The following is a 25,321-nucleotide window of genomic DNA, read 5'->3' as shown; positions in this document are numbered from 1 at the left end:
GGCTTCGAAAGCTTTCGTTTTGATAAGCAGACAAATGTCTTTCATGTTGGAAATAACAAATGCAAATACTTACCTGACGTGTATGTTAATTGCTCTATCAACGAATACAAAGCAGACACATTTCTCTGCTGTTCTGATTTTTCATTTTTTTAAGAACATGTAGGAAGTCAGGTATATGGTCTAATGTAAAGATTGGCATAGTAAGCATGTTTTACAGTTTTTCAAACAGGGCATGATTCCCACCACTGTCTTATTCCACCTTCAGACACTAACCTTCTTTGTTCAGGCCACATATTCACTGTTGACATCCACTATTAGCTTTATAATCCATCGGTTGACAGTCTTGCTCCAGAGCTGATCACTGTCTTGTATTTATCATTAATCGTTGGGTGACCTTACGCGCCTGTTCTTCGTAAGCTTCCTTTTACAGTGTGAGCAATCTGCATTAACGCCCTATGAAGAACTGTCACGTAATAAGTAATGCGTCACTTGGATCTCCACTTGCAAACACATTATAGAACAGCTTTAAATTGGTGAAACAACAATATCTGTTGATTTATTAATTATAATTTCACTTTGTTAATCCACTTTTTTCTATTTCTCTTAAATGTGATACACCATGGATTATTATTTCTAGGTTTTCAATTGTAATAGGAAAGTGTGTTATAGCAAAAGTGCTATGGGTTATAAGGCCTACTTAAAGACACTTGCTTTCTAAATTCATGACAGTAAAAGCACTACTACACAGCGTTACTTTCGGTGTTATGAACATCGAAAGTAATTCAGAATTGGTGGATCAACAGCAATGTTCCAGATACGAAATAGCAAGGTTCCTCTGTCGCCGACGACCTGCGTTGAATGGACATTGATCTGGAGAGTGCTCTGGAGGCCGCAGCCAATAATTGCTTATTATGATAAATTAATGTTTTCAGTTCCAGTTCCAGACTAACTCTAATCTTCAGGTGTGCTAAAGTTCCATGCTCACCATAGTTGTGTAATTAACAGTCCTGTTCCTTTTCATGCGAGAGTAAAGAGAATTGAAATGTCGTTGCACAGTCACAGCATGTCGAACTAGAGCTACAGGGGGAACAATGAGTACCTTCAGCTAGTTACTGCAACTCCGGTCCATTGACTGAAATCAATATTAGTGCCTCAGTTGCCTTGTTTAGTGCCCTTCGTTCCCAAAAGAGCCTGGAAATGCATCTCTAAGTCATCTAGTTAGTTAAGATTTATATCAAACCATTGAGTTAGCCTTTGAGTCTTCTGTGATTGTCAGGCATTGAAAGCAGAGCACTTGTGTTGCCAGTGGCGCAAAGGTTAACATTGCGAAACAGTGATATGCCGATATTCCCTCTTTCTCAACACCTGCTTTGCAGAGTGAGTGGTGGACATCTTTTTAGCTTTCATAGAAACATTGAGAGATATGGACCACTGTTTTCCTGTCTCGTACTATATAAAACAGTGAAATAAATTAATTAAAGTTTTGGGTGAATTTCACCTTCAAAGGGGCAACGCAATATATCCCACTTTTGGACAGTATTAGGAGAAGGATGAATATTTGCCGAGTCATGAGCGTATATGTCACTGCATTCAACACCATCGACCTGGGTTTGTGTTTGGCTGGATTCACTGAGCTGGGGTTCAAGATCGTGACCTCAAGTGGGTTGCTTCCATCTTGGCTAGCGTTATACAGTGGGTGGCTGTGCTACCATTTCCCGTACCAGTATATGCTATTCCCTACAGAGCTCCCGGGAGGTGAACTCATTTATTTTACATGTTAATTTAAGGCCGTTCTCTTGCCTAATCGACTCGCTACGTATTCTTATTGACACCCACTGGATCCTCCACATGGATGCATCTGCTATCCTCTGTGGCTGTTGCTAACACATAGATGAGTTTCAATAGACAGAACTTGAATCTACTTTTTTCCTTAGCAAATTGGGATTTTTGACGGCTTGCATTTCTAGTGGGTAGTCCTGAGCCAGTAGCGGTAATGGTCACAGCTCATTTGGAGCTTGTTACCCCTTATCCATGCAGTATCAAAAAGCTGCCTCTCTCCTTTCTGCAGGCTTGCTTGGTTGTAACCCAGGCTTCGCTAGTGTGATGGGTTGCTCTGGGTTGCCACATGTAGATGAAGGCTGAGTATAGCTTTTTATAGACTAGTCAAAACCTGTGTTTTTCATTTATAACACATTTCGTTTCATCACTTTTAACACATACTAACCCCTTCAATTAAGAGATTGTTTAACAACAATCTATTTTTTAAAACCCAGATTTTACTGAAATCCAATGACATCTCGGAGGGGAAGGGGTGCTTTGCTCACGTTTGTACGGTGGCCTATATTGGGACAAGTGTCAACCGAGAAGTTTGTTTGGCCGATCTCGATAAAGAGCATTGCTGTAGTTCAGTGTTGATCTGTCATGCACTTGAATCATGGGAGCAATGTGGATATTAAGTATTTGATTGTCTTATTTAGCTTGAGAAAGTCGCAAAATGGCGATGGCAGCATAATGGAAAGGTCTGCTTGAATGAACGAATGAATTAATAAAAAGTTTGTGAGTACTCTGTTACCCACAAAAGGGCACAGTTGCACAGAGAGAAGTCTGGCACAGAGGATAAGTGACAGAGAGAACTCTCATCTTCAGTTGCATAGACCAATCTATGGACCCGTTGGGCTTTGAATTAAGCTAATGAACATGTGGTCTCATTGGGACACTAGCATTCCTTTGCTGCAAGCAGTATCCCATGGTTATCATGCTAGTATATTGGTGAGACAGAATTCCAAAAAGCCATGACATGACGAGCTTCTGACTCATTCACAGTTACTAGCACTTCTCCAGCTGTAAAACCTTTTCACTCATTTGTACTTTCTGAACTAGAGGATCCTTTTCCTCTGCACAGTGAGCTCCTCCCATTGACACAGAACTCCTCCGAGTGTCACAGTGGTGGAATATTTCAGATACACTTTGCCAGTATTACACCTTACTGGACTGGGAGGTGATGTAGTCTGGGACCTGCATGCGTCTTTAACCCCTACATAACTTAGTTTTACTCCGTTTCCTGTTCCTTCATCCCTTCAATGGAGGTTGCATTTAAGGGTACAGACATATTGTCAAGAAATGAATAATTGTGTAAATGTAATACACCTCCTTCTCCTATTTGTGAGACATATCCCCACCTTCTTCCCAATGGTGTGTTTGAATTAATGTTTATCGACTTTTAAAATGTAATTGTCCTTTATTTTTTACCCAAAGATTTGGAAAGGTGGAGGATGACAAGGATGCCCTCCGCCTCTATACCGTTCAAATTCCATACAAGAGGGAGCGCAAGCCCCCGCCGTGCTACATCACCAAGTGGGATGGAAAGAGCTACTTACCGCTGCTAACACAACCTTGTGGGAAAGAAGTCATTTCCTGCCTCTCAGTCAGGTACTAAAAACCTCTCTATGCTGTAGTTTTCTGTGCTGCTCCCACCTTTGGGAACCTGGGTGCTGTTTTATTGAAGTCATTTGAACAATACATTTTGCAAATTCTTTGTGAAGCACAAGTGGGAAACACACAGGAATACTATTAGGCTTGGGGAATCTATGTGGGAATTGTTAAGTTTGTGTATGTAAGATTTCTTTCAAAGCTTAATACTTAACTCTTGCAGTGACATGGGGACTGAGAAGTGCAAGTGCTTGAGTTTCTGTGTCCCATACCGTTGCTGCCTTTGCCAGTTTTACGTTGGCTTATATAGCTAATTCATTTTAAAGAAACCTCAGAGAAGCACAATGTAGGTTCTCCATAACATCTGTGAAAGCAATACTGCTTGGTGCTACATCATGGCTCACATGTGTGGTTTTAATGAAAAAAAGTGAAAAATAGTTATTGAGCTCACTCTACACATCGGTGAATCTGACCCACACTGACCTGGCATAAGGAAGGATTCGGAAAAACCGTGTAGACTAGACCGACAGTCAGAATTGACTAAAAATTGGCTCCTAACAGATCTGTCTCCGGAGAGAGTTCCATAATTTGATGCATAGCATGAACAGGTTGTGCTCCCCATCGAATTGAAGCAAAAATGTGTCGGTGGAGCTGTCATAGATCTATATGGATCTATGATGGAGTTAAGGTTTTCTTTCCCTCAGATAGCAAAGAGCAATACCCTGCATTCTTCTGTTCTGCAAGTTAAGATTTAAAAGTGGGCTCTGTCTCCCACTAAATCCAGTGCACGTTTCTTCTGGCATCTGAGATTCAGTTCTATTTCTGCAGACCAAGGGTTAGACGAAGTACAGCATTTATTTCAGCAATTCTTTATTAATGCCTAAATATAGGGTATTTGTGTAATCTTGCCTGGAGTTGGTTGGGGCTTCCACCACCACAGCTCTCACGGACAGTGAATCGAAGAAGATTAATGCTTTTTCTGAGTGAGATGACAACAAATAAGATGCTACTGAGAACGAAGAAAAGCTGTGCTTTCTTGCTTAGATTAGCATCCAGTGTGACTCCTAAGGTCTTCATTTAGCTTGATGGGTGGAGGCATTGGTCCGACAATGGAAAGATTATAAGCCACACATGTAACCATCTAGGGGGATCTGGGACAATAAGGTGTCTTTTTACTGCTGAGTTGAAGCTGGCTAGATTTCAGCTATTCATTGTGTTCAGGTGACAAGCCTGCATGGTCCCCAAATTGGTCCCAGTATGTAGATTAAATATAATCTGTGTGCCATCAGGAAATGAAATGCTCCTGTTGTGCGTAACCTTACATGTGGGGCTGATTTAAGGTACATGTTGATAATGGGGACCCCGGATCCTTCTGTTTAGCATGGTTACTAGGAATGATTAATTGTAAAGTTAAGAAAAAAGAAAGTGCCATAGCCCTAATCAGGAAGCCCCCTGCAGCTTACACCACCCGTTGCCCCTGCCAGTACTGCCAATAACCGTACCAGCAAAGCGACCAAACATCACACTCCTACAATTTCGACTATTCCAGGCTCCCCAGAGCTGTAAGAACTGTGTGGAATAGTCTGAATTTTTATTTTTAATGTATAAAGCAACATCCTAGGCAAACATAATAGTAGATAAACAGTATGTAGGTAAATACAAGATCTACAGTGTAGTAGCCACAATTTCGAAAGAAATATCTTCAGATGAGTTGGATAATGTTCAGTCTTTTAATTTTTCTTTAGTTTAAAGCCAACAGAAGAAAACCAGCCGACAGGTGTTTCATTGCAATTGGAAAATAATTCCACAACTTCCTCAGGGATGGGAAGGATACAAGGAGTAAGTATGATACATATATCATGGCAAAACATTAAAAGTATTGTGAAACGGAGACGATTTAATCCGAGTAAAAACAGCTTCTTAGTGGAACCCCACATCACCATATTGTGTCACAATAAGTGCAAAGATGCATAACTGAAAGTATACGGCAAGCGCTCATGTCATGGGTGGAAAAAACATTCCAAAAAAAGTGACTTTCAAAGTGCCCTACGAATGAGAGTATGACTAGCCAAAGATCATGCATGGATACGAGGTAGGATGTGAGGGATATGGGTCATTGAACTAGTACGTATGTAGATACTCGTCCTGCTACCTTCAGAAGCGGTCGCTCCCCACGCTGCTCCCTGCTTCGCCTGGTATCGTAGCGCTTACCGCCACACTGCTGAGTTCTTATCTCGCCTTGCTCCCACAACTGCTTTAGCCTGATTGATTATTAATTTGAGATCGTAGCGCCAGATTGCCCCGCCTGTTTATTATTTATTAATTGCTTATGTCAATTAGATCGTAGCGCTTGATTGCCAAGGTGCGCTTTGACGATAATTTGAAATTGTGCTGTGCTGCCTGTAGACTCATTTGTGCCTGATTGTGCCGGTGCCCCTGCCATTTGCATCGCGCTATTTCCGATTGTGCCCCAATCCTGTTTCGATATTGGCTTGCTGCCATTTTTGTTGTTGTCGTGCCTCCCTGCCCTGATCTCCACCCCGCTCCCGCCTCCCAGCTGCTCCTCCCCCGCCCCTCCCCTTCCACTAGCCACATATGGCAGATGCCTACGCATGCAGCGGACGTGCCCCATGCGCGCCGAAGGCGTGCCAAAGGTAAGCCCGTCTACGCCCGTCTACGCCCGTCTACGCCCGTCTACGCCCGTCTATGCCTGTCTATGCCCATCTACGCCCGTCCGCGCCCGGACCGCGCCCAGCGCCAGACCCCCTGGTCCTCGCAAATCCCATTCCATCCGCATAATATACGACGCTGCTACCCTCTCTGCGCTTAACCCCGGCCGGCTCCCTACCTGCATCCAAGCCGTCCCAGGCCACACCCATGGACCCTTCACCTGCCACTCCTGCAAGTTTGACTGCATCAGAACCCACACCAAATCCTCTAACTCCGAACAGAGCTCCAACACCAACCACCTAAAGTGCCTCCTGCTCAACACCCGCTCAATCCACAGACATTCCATCGAACTCTGGAACCTACTTGACACTACATCGCCGGACGTTGCCTTCCTTACAGAAACATGGATGAACGCCTCATCAGCCCCCGACATCGCCATAGCCATCCCGGACACCTACAAGATCATCCGAAAGGACCGCATCCAGCCAAACAGGAGGAGGCATCGCCATCATCCATAAGAACACCATCCGCATCGCGACCAGCTCCGACGATAACCTCGCTACCGCAGAACACCTTCTCTTCCAGATTCTCACCGACCCCAAAACCACACTCAGAGGCACCCTTATCTACAGACCCCTAGGACCCCGCTCACAATTCAGTGAAGACATCGCTGACTTCATCAGCCCTCATGCCCTCCCATCCGATAACTACATTCTACTGGGAGACCTCAACTTCCACCTGGATAAGAAAAACGACAACAACACCACCACCCTTCTGGACAACCTGGCCAATCTCGGTCTCAAACAACTCGTTGACACCCCCCACCCACTCTGCCGGACACACGCTTGACCCTATCTTCACCTCCAGCAAGCACATCTCCTTCGATCACACCACAGCTCTCCATTGGACGGACCACAGCTGTGTTCACTTCCACTACAAAAAATCCACAACCCATAACCCCCCACAACCTATTCCCCGAAGAAACTGGAACAAAATCACCACCGACCAGCTCTTCACATCGCTTCAACAAAACCCCCCTGCCAATTCATCGGACCCAAACCAAGCAGCCACCAACCTCACACAATGGATCACCCACAGCGCAGACGAACTAGCACCCTTGAAAAACCATCTAATCAAGCAAGGTAACAAAAAAGCCCCCTGGTTCAACGATGACCTTAAGAAATCCAAGAAGCTCTGTCGGACTCTCGAGAAAACCTGGAGAAAAAACCCTACCACTGACAACCTAGCCACCTTCAAGAACGCCACCCGCAAACACCACCAACTGATCCGATCCACCAAGAAATCAGCATTCAAGGATCGACTTGACAACAATGCCCAAAACAGCAAGGAACTATTCAACATCATCAAAGAATTCACTAACCCCTCCGCCGGCACTAACGACATTACCCCCTCCCAAGACCTCTGCGACTCTCTATCATCATTCTTCCACAACACAATCGCCGAAATACATAACCGCTTTCAAAACCAATCCGAAGATCAGCCCACTCCACCCACCTCTGAACCAAAACCCCCCTCTAACAACCTCTACGCCTGGAACCCAATCACCACTGAAGACACCATCCGCCTGATGAATCCCATCCACTTAGGATCGCCAACCGACCCATGTCCCCACCACATCTTCAAGAAAGCAAACTCCATCATCGCACCCCATCTCTGAGATGTCATCAACTGCTCCCTCTACTCCGCCACCTTCCCGGAAAACTGGAAACATGCCGAACTCAGCGCCCTTTTGAGAAACCCACGGCTAACCCAACCGAACTTAAGAACTACCGCCCCATCTTGCTCCTCCCATTCCCCGCCAAAGTCATCGAGAAAGCCGTCAACGGTCAGCTCGCCGCCTTCCTCGAATCTAACAAATCCCTCGACCCCTCACAGTCCGGCTTCTGAGCCAAACAAAGCACCGAAACCGCCCTCATCGCAGCAACAGATGATATCCGAACACTACTGGACAACGGAGAAACAGTTGCTGTCATCTTACTTGACCTCTCCGCAGCCTTCGACACAGTCTGTCATAGCACCCTCATACAACGCCTCAGCAACATCGGAGTACAAGGAAAGGCATTGGACTGGATCATATCTTTCCTCACCGGAAGAACCCAGAGAGTCCGCCTCCCCCCTTTCAAATCAGAGGCAACCGAAGTCATCTGCGGCGTACCACAAGGTTCATCACTCAGTCCCACCCTCTTCAACGTATACATGAGTCCTCTCGCTTCTATCGCTCGCCAACACAACCTCAACATCATCTCCTACGTAGTCGACACCCAGCTGATCCTCTCCCTAACCAAAGACCCAATCACCGGCAAAACCAACTTACACGAAGGAATGAAAGAAGTAGCCGAGTGGATGAACAGCCGTTTAAAACTAAATTCGGACAAAACAGAAGTTCTCATCTTAGGGCCATCCCCCTCTGCCTGGGACGACTCATGGTGGCCACCGGCCCTCGGAACCGCACCCATACCCACAGACCACGCACGTAACCTGGGCTTCATCCTGGACTCCTCCCTCTCGATGACCAGACAAGTCAACGCCGTCTCATCATCTTGCTTCAACATCCTACGAATGCTCAAAAAAATCTTCCGTTGGATCCCCAACGAAACAATAAAGACGGTCACCCACGCACTGGTCACAAGCCGATTGGATTACGGCAACACCCTTTACACCACAGCCAAACTACAGAAAAAACTCCAACGCATCCAAGACGCCTCAGCCAGACTCATATTGGACATCCCTCGGCATGCTCACATTTCTGGCCACCTGAAAGACCTTCATTGGCTCCCTGTCAACAAGAGAATAACGTTCCGTCCCCTCACCCACGCACACAAAGCCCTCTACGACCTAGGACCCGAATGCCTCAACACGCGTCTATACTTCTACACCCCCTCCCGCCAACTACGATCGTCCAATCAAGCCCTCGCCGCAATTCCGCACATCCACAGATCCACCATGGGAGGAAGATCCTTCTCCTACTTAGCGGCCAAAACCTGGAACTCTCTCCCCACTCACCTCCGCCTCACTCAGAACCACCTCTCCTTCAGAAAGCAACTAAAAACCTGGATATTCGAGAAGTAAATCACCCCCATCCCTCAAGCGCCTTGAGACCCTCTGGGTGAGTAGTGCGCTATACAAATTTTGGAACTTGAACTACCTGTATATATGGAGGATAGTTGTCTTGGTCTTCTGTAAGAGGAAATGGAAAAAGAGAAGGAAAAGATAATCAGGAAATAGCCTTCTTTACCTTTCAATCCCTAGGTACCCCTAGAGTCAGCCAAATCTCCTTGAGTGTTTAACCCAGCCGGGTTGGAATTATCACCGGCTGAGCGATAAGCACTTGTTTTACTTTCTTTCCTCATTTTCTATTATCTCCCCTCCCTTTTTCTCGTCCCCCCTTTTTCACTCGTAGTTTCTATTTGCACTAGTCTGATAGACCTGCACTATACTTTCGTCTTTTAATTCCCAAATCTCTACTCCTATGGCTATTTCCTTATTATCTTTTCCTTCTCTTTCTCCATTTCCTCTTACAGACGACCAAGACAACTATCCTCCATATACAAGTACAACAGAGTATCTTCATACGTACTTGTTCAATGACCCATATCCCTCACATGCTACCTAGTATCCATGCATGATCTTTGGCTAGTCATACTCTCATTCGTAGGGTACTTTGAAAGTCATTTTTTTGGAATGTTTTTTCCACCCATGACATGAGCACTTGCCGTATACTTTCAGTTATGCATCTTTGCACTTCTTGTGACACAATATGGTGATGTGGGGTTCAACTAAGAAGCTGTTTGTACTCGGATTAAATCGTCTCCGTTTCACAATACTTTTAATGTTTTGCCATGATATATGTATCATACTTACTCCTTGTATCCTTCCCATCCCTGAGGAAGTCGTTGAATTATTTTCCACTTGCGACAAAACGCATGTCGGCTGGTTTCCTTCTGTTTGTTGGCTCTAAACTAAAGAAAAATTAAAAGACTGAACATTATCCAGCTCGTCTGAAGATATTTCTTTCGAAATTGTGGCTACTACACTGTAGTTCTTGTATTTACCTACATACTGTTTATCTACTATTATGTGTGCTTAGGTTGTTGCTTTACTTGTTATTGTGAGGGAGTTACCCACACGCAATTGAGGGGTTACAGGGTTTATCCCCTCACCTGGTTGCACCATACTGATTTGTTTTTTATCCAGACACTTGCGTCAATTAGCAGAGCGCCAAGAAATGTTCCTGGTCACTAAAAACCCTTCTCTAGAGTGTTTCATTTTTAATGTATATTGAATTATTAAACACCGCTGTTGTGCTAATCTTAAAATTAGAGAGTGACCATGTGGTAGACTGTCATTAGTGCCGGTTTTGAGAATTAAGTGCCGGTGCTGTATACCCGAAACCACCAGCTCAAATTAAGCACTGGTTACCAGGTACTTGAATTGACCTCACTTGATTGTGTCTGCCTATTAAAAAGCAAGGATTACAGCTCTTTTGTGTGCAGACCTGCATACATTTGAGCGTGCAGGTAGATTCACTTGTACTACTACAACTGAGAAGGATAGAGACTTATACCACATTAGTTGTGCAGTCACACTTCCCTTTCAGATGCTTGCATATTAACATTGACGTGGTCTGCTTATGGGTGAATGCGGCTGAAAATAGATGTTTGGCATGCAGAACTTCTCCATCAATGTGAGTGATGTTGATCTGGCACCGTATGATGTTCATATCTAAGAGTGTGTTCCTTCCTTCCTAGTGACTCTGGGACATTCCTTGGTTTGGGGACAGTGACAGGATCTGTTGCAATATACATTGCTTTTTCACTTCAGGTATAGTACCAGTTCTCACATTTTCCAATCAAATCCTGTTTTTTCTGCCAAGCCCTGCTTCTCCTGTAATGTCATCAGTTACAACCTTTTAAATATGTGTTTGCTGTGCTTCAACCACTGAACAGTCTACCAACAACCCCTTTTTCCGAATCTTGCATGTTTTCTCCACAAATTCGGCATGGTTTAAAAAGTAGGTTTTGTTTGTATTGTTTTGTGGATGTGAAAGGGTGGGCTCTGACTCTCTCTAGCAGGAGTTGGTCAGGGTAGGACTGGGGCAGAAAATAGACCAGGCGTCAAAATAACAGTAGCCCTCATTAGTTAATTAAATGTCTAAAAAAGTGGTACATGTTTGCAAATTGGGACAGTTTTTAACTTTTAGAATGTCTTTATAAGGTATGGATGGGGGGTGGAGAAGTTTCCTGCTGCATGCAGCCAAGGCATGGAATCTGCTGCCTCTTTCGGTAAAGAATAGTCCTTCACTTCCAGTGTTCAGGAAAGCCGTAAAAACCTGGCCCTTCTCGGTCTAGACGTTCGCCAGCTTGGCAGGCCTAGACTCTGTACATTCGACCCAGCGCCAAGACGCCCCAGGGCATTTGTGCGCTCTACAAGTCTTTAAATCAAATCAATCAAATCATATGGAAGACTGCATGGATTTGTGCTTGCTGTTGCCAATGTTTGTTTTAATAACAGAAAATTGACAGTCAAATCTGGCCCAGATGACCGTAAAAGAAGCCGACAAAGAGCCAAAAATCCGGCCCACAGTCTGATCTGCCTTACCAGTCCACCGAGCACTGCCTGGTTGGCTTTAGGCCAGTTATACCCAGGAAGTATCTGTTCCCTTTATTCACGGTGACATATATCACATTTCCCTAGACCTCCACCACGATTATTGTGGATCCCCAGAAGTTCTCAGTCTGTTGGTCTTAGACATTGCTGCTTCTCAGCAGCAGACAGTTTCAACATTTTAGATCTATTTCTTGTTTTTTAAAAGATATTACATTATTTGATGGTAGTTTGAATGTGAGAGATGGTAAACCAGCAAGAAGCCATTCCTGAAAATGTAAAATGGTACTTACTTTATAAGTCTAATGCCATTCAGGTGGAAGTTTACGACTTGGTTTTGTGCATGCTTTAACTTACTTTGTAAGAGAAAGGAGTAAAATCATATCTTCAGCTAAATGGATTTTTGTTCCAACTTCCAAAGAGCAACGTGTGCCCATGAACAGCAACACAGTCATTAGCTATTCTTTCAAAGAAAGCAAGAACTCTTCCTGTAGACATGTTTTTTTACTGAGCATATTTATACTGTGGAGAATCAAAGAAGTCTTCCCTCCTACAAATGAGTTTTTGAAAAATCTGTGTTTGTTATTGCTGTGTAGAATGTAGTACTTTTCCCAACAACCAGTGTGATGGTGCCTTCTATTTTGTGTTGCACTGCATCAGGCCTAACTTGTGTTAAGAAAACACAGATGTTTACTTGCACCCAATATCCCTTGGCTGTTTTAACCAGTTTTGCACAGCTTTTTGTCAAGCGACTTTCAGAAGTACTGCAGTTTCAAGTGTTTCTTTTCTTATCTCTAAGATGTTTCATCAAAGAACAAACGTCCCTACTTATTCGTCAGATATCTTACTTGCATTTGTCAATTTTCCATTCTCTTGTCTTCTTGTCTTCCTATAGAAGCTGTATTACGTGGAGGAAGCCCATGGCATCGTGGTTACTGACCTCGCCTTCCTGCCCGAAACGCGCAGTGGACGCGCGCTCCGAGGGGACAACGAGGCTGCTCTGCTCAGTGTGGCTGTGGATAGCCGATGTAAACTGCACCTAATAAGCAACAGACGTACGTTCTCCCCAAGAGTTTGCAGTTTGTGAACATCACCTAGCTGTAATTTCTGTACTCACTGGGTGAGAGTGATTGTGATTTTGGAGTGAGCAGGGAAATGGGATTATTGTGCTTTATAGTTGCTTGGGTTCTTAAACCTCATAAACTGTGTTTTTTGAGGTTTCACCATAAACATCACTAGCAAGAGGATAGTATGCACAATGGTGGGCCTTTTTGATTGGAATTCAAACATTGTTTTGTGCATTCTCTGGCACTAAAAATGCTGCGGTGTAAATGTATGTTGCTGAACACAATGTTTTCTGGCTGCCCCGAATAATGAGCTGTATCTCGTAGTCACTTAATACTGGCAGTGGTCTGTACCATGTGATTTTCCTCGATTCATATTCACCTTAAGTGGTAGACTTAGGGCAGGGAGCAATAGCAGATCTCTCATACTCCAGTTCTGCTGAATCATGTGTTAACAGAAGTTAAATATACTCTTAAGAAAAAGGAGTTTATGATAAGAAAACATACGCCACGTGTTTCAGAACGGTGCTGGCATTTCTGTGCTCCTCTGACCTGATGGGAAAGGTAAAGGTACGATTGCAAATTATCTAAAAATCACTGATTTCCTTTCTGTCATTCCCAGTCCAATTGGACTTTTCAGTAGTTATTTCAATGGTAGTTTCAACAATCTGAGAAGGGCTTAGCTGACCCACAGGGATTCAAACCTGTGAGCTGTAGTTTATAGATCTCTGAACCAAGTGGTGGTGTTTGAGGTCTGAGAGAACATTTAAGCCAAGAAGAGGACATATATGAAAGGAAGAGAACCTGAATGAACACTGTGTTGACTAACATAATTAACGATTATTGTAGACCTAGCCTGCAATTGACTTTTTCCGTAAGTAACAGTTCGCAACTAAAACGTGCCACAGTTTCTGGTGCATATTTAAAGCCTTCTGTCACTTGAAATGCATTGATAAAACCCAAAAATGTGTGAGAAAGCAGCAGTTTCAAATGTAAAAGGAGACTATGTCAAGGGATATATAGCTCTGGATGCTACTTCTAGCCTTGCAGCCACTCTCAAAAGCAACATGGTGGCAGTTTGCACTCCACATTTACAGCACAACATTCCTCTGTGGAATTTCAGTTAGTCACTGGATAGGGCAAGATGTCTCGCTCTTACACCCATAAACCCCTTTCGGTCCAATGTGTTGAAAGCAGATGCCACCGCACTTTTAGTGGTAGAGCCCAGGTTAGAAGGCTCATCCAGAGGCCACCGTACTTCATATTTGCCACTGCACATTGTGTGCACCTCATCCCCGAAGAATTCTGCTGTCTTTGGATATTTTCTCTCAGAAAAAAATATTGTGTTTAGAATATGGATTCGGACTACAGATATTTCCTGATCAAATGTATAGCTTTTGTTTTTTACGTATTTGCTTCTCAGAATTTTCAAGCTAAATCTAGCTGCAGCTGAGGGATTCTGCATTCCTTTTATCTTTTATTGTCCTGAGGATTTGGTCTACAACAGGAATTTAATGTCTTCATTATAACAAGAACTCTTTCTTAAGAGAAGAAGTCTCTCTTCAGAGCATAATTCCCCTAAGCCTTCTTGATCACCTTCATGAAGATTTTCTTTACTGGTGTTGCCAAAGCCATGTACCTCAATATGACACCACACGGGAGACTGGGATGAAGACCATTGTCTTTGCCATACTGGGGCCTGCGCTTCAGGAGAAAAGTCTGCTTGATGCCTCCTGTTTTACTACAGGCAGTAAAAGACAATTGTTGAGGAATCCAGTCCTGGCGACAAAAGCGAGAAATTACACGGAATACCCTGGTGCCCTCTTTTGAAAGAATGCCTTTCTCTTCAAATGTCATTTGCGACGACTCACTCTTTAACAACACACTCCACCTAGTTTAACTTTGTTGCCACCGTTGACATGTTTACAGCATCGGCAGCTACATCACTCCTTTGCAAAGGTCATATAATCAACTTTAGTGCCAAGAAGAATGCAGTTGGCATGCTCGATCTTTATCGTCAACTTCCTCATCAATGACCCACCCGTTAACAAAGGCCACATTGGCCATAGTCTGTATTAGAGATAGAATCATCCACCACAACTCTGTTACCAAGTCCACCATCAATAACCGACGTTGTCAGTTGCCAATTTGTCAGACCGCTTTAGCAGAGACCAAGAGGCCCTCGTCCACCAAGAAGCTGTCCTTGTTGACTACACACTTTGTCAACGCCAGCTTCATTGATGACGAGTGGCACCTACTCAATTTGCCCTGCACTCAACGATGTCTATTATTCTGCTCACCCAAACATCACCTAGAACATCCTGGCAAATTTACTATTTAATATAGTGGATGAAGATGTGGTGGTCCTGTAGTGCGCTAAATCTGAGCATTTCGATTATGCCCCATTGGATTTTCACTAAAAACTTTAAGCTAATGTTGATAGAACAACCATTTCTCTCGAGATGCTAATCCCAAGGAAGAAGTTAAGGACTTTTAAGAGGAGGGAACCGAAGATATTTTCTTCAAAGCACACACACCAGCAGCATCTTTGATTTCGTATGCATCCAAATTGGCAGTCTTACAGAAGGAAGAGGTGGCGGAGTTGCTTTAGTACTCAAAAACAGTTTTCCCTGTCACACCTTCAACCTAACTACCCTGAAATACACCGAAGGACTTGGTTTTTCAATTAAACTTAACAACTCCTCATCCTTCACAGGCGGCCTCATCTACCGCCCACCTGGCAATCCCTCCAACTTTCTTGACACACTTACTGATACTCAGGGTCATCTTCTGCTTAGATACCCCCACTTCACGCTGCTTGGAGACTTTAACCTCCACCTTGAATCCAACTCGGACCAACAGACTACAAACCTTCTACAGACTCTAGCCATCTTTAACCTTCGGCAAAATGTGTCTTTACCCACTCACATCCTTGGACATACACTCGATGGCGTGTGTTCCAACCTTCCCTCCCTCACTACCCATCCCCCGGTACCTCAAATCTGGACGGATCACTGCTTGATCCCCTTCCACATTAAAAATTCACGCCCACCTTTGTCCAGTAAATCCAACTCGCTCCCCGACAACTTTGTAAACTGGAAAAAAATACAAGAATCTTTCGAACTCGACCCTATCCCTCAATCTCATGCCCCCACCCTCACCGGTGACATTGAAGCCGACGCCAACCTCCTTCAAGGATGGCTCTCCCACGAAATCAGTGTTCGGACCTCCCCCAACCCTCCCCGTAGATCAGACAAAAAAAAGAAATCTAACGCCCCCTGGTTTACTCCTGAGGTGGCCACGTCACGCCTCTCCTGCAGAAAGGCTGAACGTAAGTGGCGTACAGCGTATGACACTACTGATCGTCTATCACACACTCTACTAAGAAAAGACTACCACTCAGTCATTAAATCCGCCAAAAAGTCCTTCTATATCAAAGCCATCAACGACTCCAATCAGAAGCAAAAAACACCTTTTTCCATTGTAAAATCATTTACCAAACCAAAAGCCCTCCAAATTGAAATACCCCCATCCCAAGAGCTATGCAACCAAATAGCTGATTACTTTGAGGAAAAAATTGAAGCTATTCAAAAGGATTTTTTGCCCACCCAAGCCAGCCAATTCTCACCGGGCCATCCTCCGATGGCGCCACCTGAGTTTACCCTAAAAAAATTCTCGCCGGTCTCTCTCGAACTAACCAGAGAGGTTATCCTGGCCTGCAGATCTGGGTCGCCCTCTGACCCCTGTCCCCCAAAAATCCTGCACCAACTCATTGATGTGGTAAACCCAATAATCAATGAAATAGTCAACTCCTCCTTAAGTACGGGATGCGTCCCTCGCCTATGGAAACAAGGCATAGTTAAACCCCTGACGAAGAAGGCTAACAAACCCCCCACAGATCTAACCAACCTTCGGCCAATCTCACTTCTTCCGGCCTTAGGTAAAATTACAGAGCATATGGTGTACAGGGAACTTAAACAATATCTTGAGACTCACGATATACTACACCCGCAACAATCTGGCTTTCGCCCCAACCACTCTACCGAAACGGCCTTGATTGAACTTACCGACTCGGTTAAAATGCTCCAAGACCAGAAAATGAACGTCGTCCTTATACTCTTAGATCTTACTGCGGCGTTCGATACCATCTCCCATACCATCCTGCTCAACAGACTGGCTGATATAGGGATTTCTGATGTTGCCCTGGCCTGGATCAAATCCTACTTAACCGACAGATCCCAAACCATCGCTCTCGGCCCTTTCCACTCCAACGAAAAGAAAGTCTCCTCGGGGGTCCCACAGGGCTCAATCTTGAGCCCCCTCCTCTTCAATGTATACCTCATCCCTCTCATATCCCTCCGAGTCATTCGGCATTCCAGTAACATCATACGCCGATGACACCCAACTTATTGTACCATTAGAGAAAAACTCCACGAACGCAGAGCTAAATCTTAAAAACTGCTTAACAGCTGTCTTCCGATGGATGGATGTTAATCACCTTAAGTGTAACTCCAGTAAGACGGAGATCCTTCCCATGGGAAAAAATACCACATTCTGCCCGGCCCACTGGTGGCCAGACAACTCCGTTGCCCCTCCCAATACCGTAACCTCTGCAAAAAACCTCGGTATCCTATTTGACAGTGATCTTTCTTTTGACCTCCATGTCAGGACCGTAGCGGGCCGTTGTTTTGGTATCATCAAATCCCTGAAGAAATTCTTCGACTTTCTACCTCTCGACGCCAGAAAAACGGTCACGGTAGCCCTAATAATCTCCCGCCTGGATTACTGTAACGGTCTCCTCGCAGGAGCAAAAAAATCTACTCTCAACAAACTCCAGAGTATCCTCCATACCGCAGCCCGACTCGTCCTAAAACTGCCCAGAAAATCATCCATCTCCGCCGCTTTAAAATCCCTGCACTGGCTTCCCCTTCCTAAAAGAATCTTTTTCAAGATGCTGCTGGTCGCCTTCCGGGCCTTCAATCGCTCTGGCCCACGTTACCTCACCAGACGTTTCCCCCATTACAACCCATCTAGATCTCTACGCTCTTCCCACGACAACCTCATCCTCCCTGCCAAATTCAATCTGAAGACAAAGGGTGGCAAAACCTTACATCACTTGGCTTCCAAGGCCTGGAACCTCCTGCCCAAAAACCTGAGATTTATAACCCACGAAAAACTTTTCAAAAAAATGCTCAAAACTTGGATCTTTGGCCTCAAGGAGGAATTCATCAAAGCTGCCATTTAATTTCTTCCCCCCCTCCACTGGAAATGACCTTCTACCAGGAAATTCAGCGCCAAGATGCTCCTTTCGGAGCGAACGTTGCGCTCTATAAATACCACCACAAATACAAATACAAAAATACTTAGCAGTTCTATGCCTGAAGTATGTGATCTCTGCCTCGCCACTGCATTTTCAAAGATCCCAGCCACCTTGTACATCACAACCATACAATACTCCTGTGGACAAAGTGGATGTCTAACGGGACGCAAAAAGAATCTTCCAGCACCCGAGAACATTGCCTGTACCATCCTCTGCACACCGTGTCGAAGCAGTGCTTCATTTTTAATTTCGATGAAATCCCAGTCTATTCTGTCGACTCCAAGGCTATACTCCTAAATATGGTCCTTGCATACCTAATTAGACAGACTTAGTCATTCTTTCATCTGCACAGACGTGCTGGAAGAAGTCAGTGGTGTCTGTGAAAGAAATCCTACACTCCGGGAAAGCTCATTGAAGTCTAATACATGTTTAATGGAAAAATAGATGGCATGAATGAAAAATATTCTTAAGTGCAATTAGCAAGTGGCCCTTCTGCGTTGGTGTAAATAAAGTTACATTTCTTTACATTTTCATGCTAACTTTATAAATAAAAATCAGTGCACTAAACAGAGGATAGAACATGTAATCAAATAGAAACTTCAAATAGACACTAGGGAGCAGGTGCCTGGCTCTTCTTGTGAGAGAAACGGGAAACAGCTTTCCATAAAGATACAATAATCTACTGTAAAAAGGCTGACTTCACTAAATCTACAGTTATAGCTTTTTTATGCCATCTTCAGAACAAAACTTTGCTTACTTGGATATTCAGGCGAAAGGTGAAATGTGCAACATGGAATATCAAGATGGCAGTATATAAAATACATTTAAATGTGCAATAATGGTATGGCCCTCTTAATACTGTGAGCAGTACAAAAACGAATTTACTAATGGTATTATTGACAGCTGGGTGTACAAAAGCTGATAGGAGCAACCTGATGGAAAGAACTAAGATGTCTAAGATTATTTCCATGGCACCATTATCATCGTCCCTAACACGTAAGCGGTCCTGTTGTTCTTTTTCCCAAATGTGGCAGGTCATTGCATTTTTGAAAATGAGCTCTGGAACAGAACGCAAAGGAGCACAACATCCTAAGTGAAGGATAGATTGCCTCCGCAGAGGTGATCAGAGTGGTAATTTACATTGGAGGGCATTGATGCTACAGCCCTTTCGAAAGCGAAGATGACTGAAAAGTATCTTGTTCCAAACAGAAGTTCAATGCAATATTCTTAACGTTGCATACGATGGACTCACTCTATTTTGCCAGCATGTTATTGATACGATTCAAATCAGCAAAGCGGACACTTAAGCATCTCCGTCATTGAGGTAGTTATGAGTGCGTAGGGGATTTTTCTTTCAAACCTCAAGAACACATTTTTCCTACATATATAATCGGTATCACTAGAACTAGACAATAGAGATTACACTCCTTTTGGTAGCTGCTTTAATAGAACTGACAAAAATTGACAATATATGTGGCCTGGTAGCTATAAGCGATGGTCTGCTTAGTGCTAGATCCAGGTTTTATTTAAAAGAGCATGACTCCATTGAGGCATCTGTCCTCATCCTCTCAGTTCCGAGGATGAGCTTATTCATATGCTCCTGAAAGGACCCATAAAGAAAAGTATCAGTGTGCCAGACAGCCAGAAGCTTCTATTCAAGGTCTTTCCTCATTAGGAAGACATAAGGGGGTGGAGGCCTGGGCTGATCTTACAATAACAGAATAAACACCCAGAAGCAATCAGTCATGATGGAAGCCCTCAGAAATCACTTCATTCGTGACCAAAAAAGATTTCTTGCCCAAGTGTTTTCCGGGATGTCTACTATTACCAATTTCTGCACCCAAAACATTGCAAATTCTGAAGAATCTTTGTGAACAGAAAGCATTGCCTAATCCCAGATGCTACTGTTCGGCTTGAATCAGTACCCAGGATTTACTCCAAATATGTCACCTACGTTTTGCTGCACCTCAGGATGTATGGTTGCTATGTCTTACCTTATTGTGATTGCTGTTTTCTAAAGAAAAAAAGCTCCTCAACCCAAGGCACTTGACACTTAATTCAGTCACACCCCTTCAGCAAAGAGCATTTCTCTTTAACAGTTCCTAGTATTATGTGTCAACACCCTCATTGGAAAGTTTTCTCCAGTGGTTATTATGATGGAGAGACCTGCCACCCTCCATTTTGGTTGGACTTTACAGAGTGCTCTTTGGGGTCCTTAACCATTTTTACCCCACTTACAGTAATCCACTTATGAGATCCATTCTGCTTGACTTCCAGTGGATCAAATCAAAGAGATCTGGGTTCACCCACGTAGAGTCTTTCACAGAACTATGTTCATGTTGAGGGTAATGGATCTCGCCCTTTAAGCTTTCTAACCCCTATAAGACAGTACCCCTCCAGTTGCTACATTAGAAAACAAGGAGACCGTAGGCTACATCTACTGTCGGTAGAAGCGCAGTGGCTGTGCTATTTGCAAATTCAAACACCAGGCTTCCATCTACATAGAATGCTTATCTTAAAGAAACAATGATCTGACCTATTCAATGCAGATTCAATGACCCATAGTTGCATTTCAAGTTCTGCAGGATAGACACCCCAGTGATCAACCTTTTTGGAACTGCATCTAACAGGAAAGGCCAGTAGTACACCATCAGAAATGGGCACTGAGCTACCCAAGCAGAGCCATTTTCAGTGTAGTGGTTAAGTATTTATCACTGTACCTTTCCACCATTTTTCCTCACTCCAGGTGGGCTGGACAAGCCGCCAGATATGAAATGATGTGCCTGAGCTCCACAGTGTTGGCGCACAGTTCTTCTCTGACTGTCCGTAATCAAGCCATACAACGTGTACTCATTAATGAAGAATCAAGACTAGGCCTTGATCATGATCCAACACAGTTACACCGTACTGCTTAGCTGAACGCAGTTATGCACATTATGCATTTACCTCTTGAGTCTGACACATCTGCGGTTAACATGGATATGTGTTCAGCTGTCTGTTATTACGTGATATAGGAGGCAGCCAAACATCCAATCTCAGTTCTATCACTGGCATATGTACATACTTCTATGTTCACTTTCACCAGTGGCAAAGTCACCCCTGGTGTGCTATTGAAACTTATGGTTTCTTACTCTGAGTACCTAAAGTAGATATAAAAAAGTTCCTTACTTGCAAAATACCTCTACTACTTCTGATCATGTCAATTGGGTGGTTGAGGGAAATCTGTAGTTACAATAAAGTAGAATTTTATTTTCTAGTAGTGACTCCTTTGTGTAACTGCTTAAAGAATAGCCAGGACTAGCTGTCCTGTGAATAGCCCTATTGTCATCACTCTTCTTGTGTAGCCATCTTCCTCCTCAGTCTTGTCCTATGTTAGTACGAGGCCTAGGGCCACAACCTAAAGTGGGGCCACCTGGATGTTTTTTCCACGTTTTGGCCTAGTGCGATAAGCAGCACCTGTTTCTTAGTTAGTATTAAATAATATGTACTTCTAGGAACAAGAAAACCTGGTGTCTGGTATCGTCTAGTAGTCTGGCTACACAAGCTGCCTCATTATTGAAAAAGGACCGCAGGCTTAAACTTAAAATGTATAAATGAATGTTGCTGAAAGAGAGCAGATCCCTGGAAAGAGCAGGGCCTGAGGTGTAATGTCCCACCGAAGCCCCAGATCCCTCCAGAACCCATCTATGTGACTGCCCTGTGCCTCCTTAGAAGCGGTAAAGAGTAATGTATGTTGCTATTCATCCTCCCTTGTCCTACTTAGAGGCAGTGTGATCTTTATTGTAGTGTCCAGAAGCCACAAACAGCTAGTCTCTCATCCAAAGATATTCTTTTGGTAGATCAAATGTTATCCCCTCTTGATGTCCAGGGAATGCAGAGGTCTTTTTCTTTGGCACCAGGAAGAAAGTTAACAAAATAACAGGTTAATTTAAATGAAACTCCATTCGTACTTCTGGGATCCAGTTAAGTGTGACCTCACTATCGCTTGAAGACCTGGAAATGAGGCTCTGTGATGGAACACCTCGTTTCCCCAGTGATGGTATTGTTTAATAGTTACATGCAAGCCCTCCACCAATTCCCATCTCAAGGTCCTTGAGAATACATACTGATGCATTGAAAATCTGAAGACTGGTGGCATTGAAACGCCTCCTGCTCCAGCAGTTCGTATCTTAACGGGTTAGATGGGCTTCTCATAGTTCTATGTGTGCTAAATTAAATGAAAGCAGAGATAAACTTATGGGTAGAGACCGTATACTGTTGATTGTGTGTACTGGTTATGACATAGAAACAAAGTTTTTAAGAAACTCAAGTTCATTTTAGCACTATTGTTTAAGTTGTTCAAAGTATCCCCAGCATTAAAGGGCATGATTTACACATGTGAATCTATGAAATATTGCATTACTATAGTTCCCGGCAGGGAACTGTATCCACTTAATCTTCTCCTTATCCACTAGAGTATTGTAATTTTCATAAATTCACATTTCCTAGATTCTTCAGCCCTATATTCAGAACAACTGAAGCCGAATGCAGCACGTTCCATTAGGTGGAGAAAGATGGTGGGGCGGAGATATGTCCTCGCCAGCTTGGCTATACATCGACTGCAGTCCTGAGATGAGGGGTTGCTGTCTGAAGGGACTGTTCACTTTTCTCCTCTTTTCTTCTGTGTGTCAGTGACTTGTCTGCTGATTATAATGCCACCTCCGGTCTCGATTGAGCTATTCCTTCTCATACTAGGCCACAGCAGCCAATTCTCAGGTTAGAACAGAAGTGATGTTTTTGGATGGTGAGATATGGGGTAGCTAAAAGCCCTACTGTAAAATGTAGCTTTGTGATCCTTCTCTGTGCTTGACCCCACCATTTTTTCTCACCAGGCAGAAATAGGAAAGATTGCTTCATGAGAGGGTGATGATTTTGTCAATGTGTTTGAATGTATAATGATAATGTGATTGATTCAAATATGTAAAAGAAGGGTTGTCTGCATCTCGTGAAACATCTTTCAGACCTGAATGTGCTACACCTCAAAATCCTTTTTTTTTCTTTTCTAGGAATGTTTCCCCTCTGGTTGGTTTTGGTGCTGTGTGGCCTGCTGGTGATCTTCATTATTCTTCTACTGCAGCACTTATTCCCCGAGTTTCTATAGTTAGAGGAGCCTTTATGAAGAGTTCTGCATCGCTTGCTCTGCACCCAGAATCAGCAGTACTTTCTCCGAGGTCTAGCCGACCATAGCTATTAAGGTATAGAGACAAAACGGAGAGACTTTTGTGAGCAGCGGAGCAGAAACATGTCGCAATGAAAGTTCTGGTGACCTCTCATAGAAATGATGTTGTTTAGCCAGACCTGAGCTCATGTTCGCATCGCTGCTGGATCAGTTGAGTTACTGCTTGTTATCAGGAATTTCTTCACTGTATCTTACATTCCTCATTGACACAGCAAGTTTTTGTTGCATATTGCCATCTTGAGGAGTAACATTAAAAAATAATTGTAGTACACAGACTGAGAAGGAGCCGGGCACCGGCTGGTGAAGGACTTGTTCAAACCTGACGTTTGAAATGGAACGGGGACGGGGGACAACAGATATTTCTATTGTCCAAAATGATCATCATCTCCTGTATCAATACACCTCACCATTCCGTGCAGTATTCACGCATCTCTGATCCACTAACTTTCTCCTCAAAAAAGAGTTTAGAGCAGTCAGTAGTCTTGATGCTGGTGAAGACCTTGCCACCACTATCGGAGGATTTAACACTACTCACCCCCCTGGAGGAAGCAGATCCGCCAAGGATGTCGGGCATTGCTTCAGCCGTACTTGACAAGAAAAGTAATATGTAGATTTTACATCATACAAGTTTTTAAGTAATCTTTTCAGCAAATAATTTCAGTAATTAATTTGAGATATTTGATCAATAGTTTAAAATTGTGCATTTACTTAAAACGCTTGAGAGAGACTAAAGAAAGCTTGTTTTCTAGTGACACAACCCAACACTGACTCTTGAGATTTCATTTTACAGGCTATGCAGTGAAATTTCTACTTTTTCTCTATGAATTTGTACCGAATATTCCTTTAACATTTGTTTCTTGTTGCTTATGAAGCCAAGTCTCAGTGATATGTTTGTCATTTTTGCTCTATATGTACACCTACATTTCTACATCTTCGGGTATCCTTGCTCACATGTTTTGAGAAACATGACTTCTTAATACGAATAAGCCTGACACTGCCATGGAATATGTCTGCCTTCACAAATCAAATAGAGTTCGCTCCAAATTCATGGAAATTGGAAACTGTTTAAAACTATGCTTCCTAGTGTCACACTGCCATTTCCTGCTGTTTGAAATACATCTCTACATATTGTAGCTTGTGTGTCCAATTGCCGTTCTCTTATTGGGTTTTCTTCCCTGTCTCACCTACAATTTTTAAAGGTCTGCAGTCAATGTGGGAACCAAGTAGTGAACATTTCAAACTCGTTTTTATCATTAACTAATATGCAAATCACTGATTTAAAAGTCAAGGTATCAAGAAGCATTAATATAGAGTCTTACAATATTGTCTTAAAATTGAGTTTTTTGTGCCTCTGCTGCTTTAGGACCTTAATACGTTAAAACAGTCCTGTCCCATCCCAGATGTTGTCCTGGGAGAAAGATTTTTCATCTGTTCTCCTCTGGAGCCTTCATATATTTGAAGGTTAAGATGCTTTGTATTGCAAAGTGTATTCTCTACAGATATGTTATCATCTTGCAGCGTTTCCCTAGTTGAGAATAGCCGTAACTGTAATCTGGTGCTTTGAAACTATGCTGTTGAGGACGTCTTGCTGGAGTTTTTAGGACTAAGCAGGCGTCAACAGTATTTTGAAAGTCTCACTGACACTGAGATGGTGATGACATCATGGTGAATTTCCCAATGGGAAAGATATCAACATCTACTGCTATGTTACATGTTTACAATAAACATTCAAAGATAACTGCAAAGTGTAATTTCAGCTTATTATTTGGTATTTACTGTAATGCTTATCTTTGTAAAGTGTGACTTCTCTTACATGTGTTTTTTTATCATACCTCAACATAAAGTTGAGGAACTAACTCAAAATTGTTACTGAAAAATTGTCAATTGGCACCTGGCTCCTGCAATCAGGACTTTAGTAGAGAGGTGATAGTATTTTCTGTCTGGAAATGTTTTCTTTTTTCTACACAGTTGATGTAGACTCTCACAGGTATGCCT

The 25,321-nt window shown here is 43.4% G+C and overlaps 1 protein-coding gene across 1 annotated transcript in view; it reads left to right on the top strand.

The window, feature by feature from the left end:
* The window catches only part of PREB (prolactin regulatory element binding), a 67,475-nt gene extending 42,404 nt beyond the window's left edge, over nt 1-25,071 (top strand). Inside the window, exons 6-9 of the mRNA XM_078650072.1 lie at nt 3,256-3,429; nt 10,869-10,941; nt 12,620-12,779; nt 23,154-25,071. Of these exons, the coding sequence (XP_078506198.1) occupies nt 3,256-3,429; nt 10,869-10,941; nt 12,620-12,779; nt 23,154-23,248 (502 nt within the window). The 3' untranslated portion in view covers nt 23,249-25,071. The remainder of the gene's footprint in view (nt 1-3,255; nt 3,430-10,868; nt 10,942-12,619; nt 12,780-23,153) is intronic.
* The last annotated feature ends 250 nt before the right edge of the window (nt 25,072-25,321 follow it).

Source organism: Lissotriton helveticus, chromosome 6 (genome assembly GCF_964261635.1).
Source record: "Lissotriton helveticus chromosome 6, aLisHel1.1, whole genome shotgun sequence".
Lineage (NCBI taxonomy): Eukaryota > Metazoa > Chordata > Amphibia > Caudata > Salamandridae > Lissotriton > Lissotriton helveticus.
Note: the sequence above shows the minus strand (reverse complement) of the source record. Positions and strands in the feature narration are given on the sequence as shown.